Here is a 9802-nt window from a genome sequence, read left to right as displayed (position 1 = left end):
TGCTTCAGGAATACTGCCAGACAGCAGCGTTTTAAATCAAATAATGACACAGATTGAATGCCCTTTTCCTACTTCAGGTATTTGCTTAGAGGTCAACATCCTCTTTGTTTTAGGAAAACTTAAAGTCCTGGCCTACCTTAGCACTACAGTGAAGGAGTTATTTTCTTTTAATCATTCATTTCTGAAAACGTTTCTTCTGGACAACAGAGTTTATAGTGTAAATGATATTGAAAAGTCCATCCTGATCAACCGTTTCTGAAGACTTTTTAAAAGGCAGAAAGACTCTCAATTATTTGATTATGAAATGAATTGTACATACCATGGGGCATTCTCTGGTAATTTTTACCTCACACCTATACGTTCCATCTTGAGCTATGGCACATATTTTGGAAAGATACTTGGTTGTGACTGGAAAAGATCTCAACCCCTCTGAAAACCACTGGCTATCTCTTAGGTGATGCTACAAAGCCTTCAGCTTCAAACACCAGTTCTTGCTAGTCCACGTTAGTGATGGAGATGAAAGTAAATGGATGGTTGTCCTGGCTTCTGAGCCATTTTGGTGCTGATTCTGCCCCAACATAAACCAGAGTCCAGGATTCTTCTCACTCATGTCTGTCTGGAACAGTCTGCCTATACGTTCATCATGCTTTGAAGTTTACCATTGTTTTTTGAAGCTGCAGAATAGGCCAGCAAAGACACAATGGCTGACTTGAAAATGTATGCTAACATCATTGCTGCTGGTTTCTAACTCAGCAGCAACACAGATGTGTTTATCAGAGTGCAGGATGTTGTTTCAGTTACTCGTACTACTGAGGTAGTTTGGCATGAGAGACTGAACAGGGTGGAAACTTTCATTTTGAGCAAAAGAACAGTTTTAATAGAGCCTACATACCTGTATCTTTTCATGTCTGCCCCTTCCCACAGCTCTACCACACCAAATGTTCAACTTCCCAGACTGACGGTAGCCAAAAAAAGGAAATTGTGTTAAGATGTTAAAACTGTTAAGATGTGTTTTCAACAAAAAAATTTAACTATGGAGCTCTTGAACAAAAATGTGGGAAAAGTCAAAGATCCTCAAATTGCTGCAGAAGATGATCCTAACACAGCAGGATATCTCAGAGGAAAGGCACAGACAAGGACATTATGACCTTATACTGTCAAAAGTCCTTGTCTTTTGTCCACCTCTTTTCATTGGCAAGCTGCAGGCAAACTGGAGGACACAGCATAGATCTGGCAGAGTCAAGAGAGATTTTCGGCTCCCCCACTAAAGCAGTGTGTAGGGTCCATCAGATGAGTTAAATCTATGTAAACATCTACTAATAGCTGCTCATGGGGCTGTCAAGGCATCACCTTTTTTTTTGTTTATCTGAGGCAGGTGCTCACAGTGATGACCAAGACATTCCTACAATGAGCAGAAACTCTCAAATTTTTTGAAAATGCTCATGTTCAATTTGTGAAACTCACACGTTGGAGAAGCCTCTCTTAGGGCAAAGAAAGCAGTTTTCCTCGTACACTTGCACGTGTTGCATTCTTGATCTGACATGACTTGCAACCACAAGAGAGCACTCTTCCCTTTGAAGATTTCTCGGCTTCCCCAGAAAGCTAGAGACTTACCATATAAGTTTTGCAAACTGCTTGTGAGCTGTTTCAGTTAGACCAGAGCAGCCGAAACAACAAAGCTTGCAGTTGTCTTTTGGATTTCATTGTGAAAAGCCTTTGGGTAGTTTTCAGATGACAGAAGATCCTTGGTTCCTGAAAGGGAGGAGTTCTGCCAAAACTTTGAAGATCCCTGTAAACTTTGCAAATTACCCATCTTTTGGAGGCAATTATATCAAACGATATCGTGGATTACAATACATGAGAAGTGTTTAGAGCCTGGAAGATTATTTATGTTTGGCATTAACTCTTATGGTCATAATTTCAAGTGGAGAGAAAAGGAATACACAGGAACCCTCTTATTATCTTTTGAAATATGAAGATCAGAGGAAAAGAAGGGTTTAAAGTGTGGAGTGATGGTCCTCAAAACCTGTCTGTACATTAGCTGGCATCCTACATCCTACAGGGCTTAGAGCTGATTTCCAGGCACAGAGTGGACCTCATGAGTTGTTAGCTGTGCTTTGAGATCTGAGTTCTTATACAACACAGGAAGAAACTGCAGCCTGCGGGGCACAGTACCTATACAAATGTTGGATTAATACACTGGAAGCCAAATTCAGGAACTGACATTCCACTGGTGAGAAAAAAAAGAAGCATGGACAACAGTAAAGATGATGATAGACTATTGAACAGGATTGCATTTCCAGGAGCTATGTCTCTGGCTAACAGCCATGTGCATTCCCATGGGATACCCCTGAGAGAGCCCTTTGGGGTTCCTTTCCATCTGGACCCATCTTACTGGGAGCAAGCCTATGGTGGGCACACAGGTTGTATCTCCTACATCCCATTCCCTGGCTACATGGGCATCTATGACTATTCCTTTGAGCCTGCCTTCATTCGAAAGAGGAACGAGAGGGAAAGGCAGCGGGTGCGCTGTGTGAACGAGGGATACACACGCCTGAGAGAGCACCTGCCCAAGGAATTCACTGACAAGCGCCTCAGCAAAGTGGAGACCCTGAGAGCTGCAATAAGCTACATCAAACACCTGCAGAGCTTGCTGGACTGCCATTCCTTAGGCTCTAACAGCAAGGAAACACTCTCTGCCAAGGAGCTCCCAGAAGTTCCCAGTCTTGGTCTCCCACAGGAGTGCAACAGTGATGGAGAGTCTAAAACTTCTTCAGCTTCATCCCCCTACAGTGAATTTGAGGAGACGGGCAGCTAGGTCTCTTCTCTGGAGACAGAAAGCTTCAAGTTCAGCTGAAAAAAAATTTAAAACCCTGGGGATTTTTCTACAGATGAAAAGTAATCCCAGGGAAAGAAAAAGCAACTAGGGAAAGGAAAAAAAAAGGTATTTTCAGTCTGTCAAAGGACTTTAACTGTTTACCATACAAAACTTAAAGATGACTTGTAAGCAAAAAGATATCTCTCAGGTTGCTTCAGCTGTGTTACTAAGCTTCTCTTGGACTGTTAAACTGGAGCAACGCTGGCATTCTACTTTTCTTCAGCTTTTATTCTGTTCTACTTTCTTTTACCTTTCACTTGAGACAGTAAAACCAGATAAATTCATTTCAGGAAATTCCTCTCCCCTTCCTCCTGCTCTGCCCAGTAAGTTTTATCGTCTGTTTTTCCTGACTGCTAACCTGTGATACACTGCATTGCAAACACTTGGGTGGGGAAAGGTAAGATTTAGATAAAATGTCTTTCCCTAAATATTTTAGGAAACTCACAGAAATACTTCTATTTCTGAAACAACAGCTTAAAAAATAAAAATAAGGCTAAATTTGGGAATTAATTTCTCTTACAGCATCTTCTAAAGTGAAAGAAGTAGCTCATACATTGGACACTGGCTATTTGGGGATTATTCTAAGGATAATTTTCAGGAAAAGAAATTGGACACTTTCATTCTAATAAATGCTAGGAAGAGGGAAACAGAGTTCTGTAAAACTGCACCTTCAAAAGCAAAGCTTCACTCATGATACTGAAAAAATGCCTTTTTTCTACTCTTCTGAAATCTGAGTTCACGGACAAAATAGTCTTGATTGTGTCTTTTTGGCAGGTCAGAAATTATATGCTTAGCAATATAACCTGTTGTGGTTAGACAATGGTGTGTACAAAAAGGGAAACATTGAATATATCAGTTTACATCTGTATGAAAATGTAGATATTTCTCCTTTTATTTAGAATATGGTATTACTTTTTTTAAGAATACACCTTTTAAAATTAATGTGTCAAAATCTCTGGAATGCCTTTAATTTGGACTGTGTCTACTTAAAATAAGAATTTGTCTCCAAATTGCTCTAAAATCTTCCTTTCTCTGAAGCCAGATTTCAATAACATTTAGCTATGTCCTATTCTGAATATGGAGTAAACTTCTTACCCGTGCACTTCCCACAGATCTTTCCAACTTTTGCTTTTTTGGCCTCATGTTGATGAAATGGTTTTGTATTTTTTTGTCTTTCCTTCATGTCATGCTGACTGAACACCTGGAAAAATACTCGTGTATAAATAAGAACAAATACTGATCAAATACCTCAAAATGTGTCCATGAATTTCATTTAAATAAAAATTTAATTAATCCTGGCTGTGTCTTTTTCACTTTCAATTGATAATAAACGGGACAGTGCTGGCTGCAAGAGTAATGAATTCTCAGGATAGAATAGAGAAAATGGAAAGGAAGTAAATATGAACTGCTACTTTTGTACCTAAATTTTTAATCTAGATTTTTAAATCTAGATAAAGAGCAGGTTTATGTTGTGGGCATCTAATAAGAATTATTTGGTATAAAAATACTCTGCTGCTTTCTAGAAGACTACTCTCAACATTTGTACGCTTTTAGCTGCTGTATCCGTGGCAGTCATGGGTGTTGTTCTTTATTCTTTACATGGTAGCCAGCTCCCTTTTCTAATGACTATTTTGTTTTTCTAAGGGCTGTTACTTTTGCAGAGATTGCTTCCAAGACTCAAAAATGTAGAGTTCTAATTACCTGGGCAGTTCAGATCCAGAGCCAATGCACTCATTTCTGAGTGAGCAAGTATTTATATTTCTTACCCAAGAAAGGAGAGAATGACAAGGTAGAGGTCTGAATGTCTGATTGGATTCCATTGTTTTTTGTCTTTTTTTATTTTCTTAGTGATTTCTGGCAAGAGATTTAACCTTTCTCTCTCTCTTACTCAGTTTTGAGATTTCTGGAAATGTGGTATTGCTGCTGGTAATTCTGTCCACAAACCTGAATTGAATTGCTCCCTCAAAGCAGAGATTAAATCTTTGTTATCTATGAAAAACATACACTTCCTCAGAGTACCAGAGGCAAATTCTGTGAAACACAGTTGTTTTGAAAGCACTCTGAAGATGAAAAGCAGTTAATATACATATAATGAAAATAAACAGCCAAATCAAACCAAACCACTAAAAATAAAAATTGTCAGAATGACTGTTACTTCATGGGCAGGATACATCAGATAATGTCACAAATAAATTTTTAGGTCAGATTGTTATCACAGAGGTTTGACCCCTACAGAGCCTCAATCCTCTGATTCCCAAATCTTGGAGAGATGGCGCAGTGTGCCACCTTTTCTGTGATCAGCTGGCTGGGGAAGTGAACTAGGCCCTGACTCTGCCCCCTTACAGCTTTATCTCTCATGTGGAATGTTCCTCCATGGGAGTCTAAGGGAGTGGAAAGCATCCAACCCTTGGCTCTATGCTTGGCCATCTCTGCATTAGGGTGTCTCTTCCCGTGTGAGGCATAGGCTGATCTGCTGCATAGCTACATGGGACTGGTTTATTTATTGCATATCCTTAATATTCTGCAGTCAGAATCAAACCTGGATTTTGCAAAATAATATTCTGGAAAAGGCCTCTGGACCTCAAGTCAAGGAGACTGGTTAAAAGTCTACTTTTCAACTTATTTTAGCTTCTTTTTTTTTTAGATTATACATCTTTAACAGCTCTGGAGATGTCCTTAAAATACCTCCCAATACAACCTCAACACCGGAGACGGAAAACCACGTCACATGTATTTTAATTTAATTTTATAGAAAAATTAATTTCTGGATGAAAAAGAAATTCTTTCTGTGGGAAAAATCTGTCACAGATTGAGCCACTCTCCTGAGGAAAGTTGTAAATTTTTATTTCTCACAGTTCGTGTTGTCATGCAAACCTCTTGCACAATTTCAGCACAAGGAAGTAGAAAACAAGATTTCCCAAATATGGATTGATGCTTCCTTACAGGCATCAACAAAGGTTTAAAGTGAATGCTGTATTTCAAAAGCTTTATTAAGCTGTTTCTGTCTAGACAAAGATTTTGTTCAAAGCTTCCAAAGTGTATCATTATCAGACTTTTAAAGCAGACAATAATTCAACTTGTCATCATGAAAATTAAAGTTTTAATAAAAATGTTGACCAGAAGAAATCTCTCCATGTGGAACAATTACTATTTACAAGAAAGGTGATCACTGATATCTGCAGGCAGCCATGCTACAGCTTTATCCAACTCTTGCACATCAAATTCAGACACTTTAATCTTTCTATCAAATGTGAAAAAAACAGACATCTGAAGTCTTCTCTCTTCTGCCGTTAAATTACAAATCCATTTGCTTCTTGATATTATCAGCATTTTAAAGATGTGTAATCCTGGCCATGGGATTGCTTTTAATCCTCTAATAGCTATTTAGCTGACTTTTTTGTAAAAGCCCATCCACAGTCCTTTCATGTTATATTACCCAGTGTCAGTAATGTGGCCAAAGAAAACCAGAAGGCACCATAGAAAATTCATGTTCAGACTGTAAAGCAATCAGGGCCAATTTACATCACTGCAATAAATAAACAGGGAATGTCCACAGAAAAATAGTGTCTTTGAAAACATTTGTCTCCAGCATACTTAGGCAGGAGGCAAAGCAAGATCCAAAACATTTTGAAGAGAGATCCTCAAGTGGTACCAACAGGAGAGCCCTGCTGAAGTTAGCTGAGGTAATTGCTATAGCTAAGCAAGGTCTTAGTAAGGCTTTCCAAAATAGAGTCTAAGCAAATATAACTTCAGTGGGTGCTTCTCACTAGTAACCCTCAGCATACAGATAAATGGCTGCAGAGAAAGTAATAAATTTGGTCTAGACAAATGGTAAGACTGCAGCTGCACCTAGATTTCCATGAAGCTGTTCTGCTACAGATCTGGAAGCTCTGTAAACACAGGATGAGCACCTTTCTCCATTAACCTGAAGGTGTGCTTGTAAGTAAAAATCCACTATAAATGCTCACTTGTGTAATTCCCACATGATTCTTACACATTTTTTTTCTGCCTTACTGTGAATATATCCACTAACAGAGCAGTGGAAAAGTTCTTCAAGTTGCCTTTGCTGAGAGAAAAAAATTAGAGGAGTGACGGCCCCCTTGAAAATTTTGGAGACCCCTTGGCTCACTTCAGATATTACTGGAGATATAGTCTCAAAGGCATGAAATTACTACATGGTCCATGAACACTGGTGGCACTAGTGTAGAAAAATATGCCAATTTAAAGTCCCTACAAAGGGGAAAGCTAACACTGACTTGTCTTTTCAATTTGACCCGTGTGGTGGTCAGCCAGCCCATGGGCACCAGCCAGCCATCAGTAGGCACGTGTGCTTTGCACTGCTTCTTGCCTGTTCTACTGGGGCCACGGGATTAAAAAATGAGTATTTTGAGGGATTCTTTTATTTGAGAGGAGGAAGCTGAATGATTGGTCTGTGGGAGGCTGAAAGGTTGAAAATGTGGACAGTGAAGCCTGGGAGCATGTATAGCACAAAGCCAAGCCAAGCTGCTGTGATGTTCACAATACACCTTCCTTGTCCTCATGATTTTATTTTGATATGGTGTGGTTCTGGGCATGTATAACAGATTTTTGTGTTCCATGGCTATAAGCCATCAGCACTGAATCCTAACCAATCTCTTCTATCTGCACTGAGATCACAAAGAGAACAAGTAGTTACAAATAAATGGAATTTTCACATTTTTTCATGTATTCACTTTACTGTTAGCATTATGCTATGCTAGGCTGCTCTGTTGATGTACCTTTTTAAATGTAAAAAGCACTGAAGAAGTCCCAGGCTCAGCTGCTGAGGGTTTATCCCAAGGGATCCCTCATGTGGAGGTGATGTGCCCCCACATCCAGAGGCAATTAAGCTCTCTGGTGCTTAATGAATGAAACTGATAATAAACTGTGTAATGTATAGATGAAATAAGCCAGATGTACAAACACAGGAGTGTGTGTTGCAGTGTTTGTGCATGGGAAAAGGAAGAAGGATGGTAGAGGGAAGGGGAGAGAAGAAAGGGGTTTTGAAGTGCAGCACACTGCTTAATATCGTATCAGCTGCATGGCTGAAACAAGGGAAAAAGCAAGAAATGAGACATGACACCTTTGGGGAAGATTAATTCCTGGAAACCAAACCAAACCTTAAAGTTAATATATTTGCAGGCAAACTTTGTGGAGATATAAAAAACCTGTGAGATTTTGCATTGCAGAAATGAGAGCCAGCAAAGCAGTGACTTTTATAGACCTGGACTTAGACGGAGCCATAGGCAGGGCTGGAGAGAGGTATGATTCCCTCTCTGGCCCCACTATCAGACCCTGTGGGTGTTTTTCACCATTTAGAGTGCTCTCCTCCTTCCCCTGACATATTTATTCTCCTCCACTGGGAGGAAGGCGTGGTCCTGCCCCCACCCTGGCTGGCTTTGCATTTTGCACTTTTGACCCAGGGGTGCCATGAGCTAAGGGAGGACTCAGCTTTGCCTCTTGAGGCTCTGCTCACTTCGGGCATCCCTCACAAGCTTGGCCATGGCCAGATACATCTGTCACAAAGCAGAAATAAGAGGTGCAGCAGGCTGGGGCTGAATTACAGGGTGAGCCTTAATCCTAAAGGAGTAAAACGGAATAGTGGGAAGAGTAAGAGGAACCCAGCACTATGATGAAACAAGGAGTCTGGAGTCTGAACTTTGGGCAAAAGCCAAGAACAGGAGGTGTCTCTCTTAAAAGAAGAATCGCTCTGCTTCCCTCCTCCTCCATCCCCCACACTAGGAGTGCTGCTGGAAAGTGTGGAGGCATTGTGCTGGGTATCACAGGGGAAAGGGAGAGCACTGTCTAGGTGAACGGGGATGAGGGGACAGGGACAAAGTCTGTCATGTGAACATTCCCCCCAACAGAGAGGAAAGAGGAATCAGAGCTGTAGGCTGGGCATACTCCAGTGGTCATAATGGAAAGCCTCGCCAAGCTGAGGACTGTAAGAAAGGCTGTTCCCTGCTGCTAGTGTTTTTCACAGGGTAGATATGTGTTTACATCATGGTGATAATGCCCACCTTCTTTACCTTTTGCCATTTGCTATCAATCCCCGTTGTTTTCCTCTCCTCCCTCCTGCCTGACCTTGTAGCCCTGACTATTGCTATAGATGCAAGGGTATAGGGACATCTCCTGGCTGTGTATTTTGTGTCCTTCTCATACAGCAGCCTGATTTTAGCATCCCTTCTTGCTACTGCCTCTCTGCTGATCACACTGCATGCGTCCCTTGATGAAGATGGACGTGCCTTGCAGCAGCTGGGTGGAAAGTGTGCAGGGAACTGCTTGATAAGCAAGATTTTAAATTTAAAAAAAGCCCAACCTGTATAACAGAAGAAGGGGCAATATGATTTTACCACCAGCCATTGTACAAAAATGGCTAAGACTACAGCATTTGCGTGACTGTAAGTCTGTCTGCCTGAATCTCAGACACACTACATTTATTTGCCTGCCATTGCTTCTTGTTCATCTTTTCTTGTTCATCATTGCAAAATACCTCTGACCATATTTCTTATCAAAGTGCTGAGCAGTTGTGAGCAACCTGTGCTCTAGCTGGGGAACAGAGGGGAAAATTACAGTGCACAGCCCATCTGCTGTCAGCAGCCAAGTGATAAACCCAGATCACTTCAGCCATGGGTTTTGCCTCTCTTTCAACAACATCATGGCCCACCTCTTGCCCTCTGTGCTGGGAACACCAGTAGATCCTGCCCCCTCTCTGGAAAATATCATCAGACTGACCCTGTAATGCTTTATCAGGAGCTGGTTGCAGCTGTGGTGCTGCCAGGAGCTCACTGGGCTGCTTGTCTCCTGTGTGAGTGGAAGCACGCGAGTCCCCTGTGCTCATAGGTAAATCTGACCTTGCACATTACCCAGCTCTGGTATTGCAGAGCTGGCATCTGTAGCTCCCCT

The 9802-nt window shown here is 41.1% G+C and overlaps 1 protein-coding gene across 1 annotated transcript; it reads left to right on the top strand.

The window, feature by feature from the left end:
• The first annotated feature begins 1764 nt into the window (after positions 1–1764).
• ASCL4 (achaete-scute family bHLH transcription factor 4) lies at positions 1765–2818 on the top strand. The gene has a single exon (XM_027680393.1). The coding sequence runs from the start codon at positions 2252–2254 to the stop codon at positions 2816–2818; it is 567 nt and encodes a 188-aa protein (XP_027536194.1). The 5' UTR covers positions 1765–2251.
• The last annotated feature ends 6984 nt before the right edge of the window (positions 2819–9802 follow it).

This window comes from Neopelma chrysocephalum, unplaced genomic scaffold (assembly GCF_003984885.1).
Source record: "Neopelma chrysocephalum unplaced genomic scaffold, ASM398488v2 Primary Assembly neopelma1_59, whole genome shotgun sequence".
Classification (NCBI taxonomy): domain Eukaryota; kingdom Metazoa; phylum Chordata; class Aves; order Passeriformes; family Pipridae; genus Neopelma; species Neopelma chrysocephalum.
Note: the sequence above shows the minus strand (reverse complement) of the source record. Positions and strands in the feature narration are given on the sequence as shown.

Coding starts and splice junctions, on each gene's coding strand:
- ASCL4 (XM_027680393.1), top strand. CDS start 2,252: ATGGACAACAGTAAAGATGATGATAGACTATTGAACAGGATTGCATTT.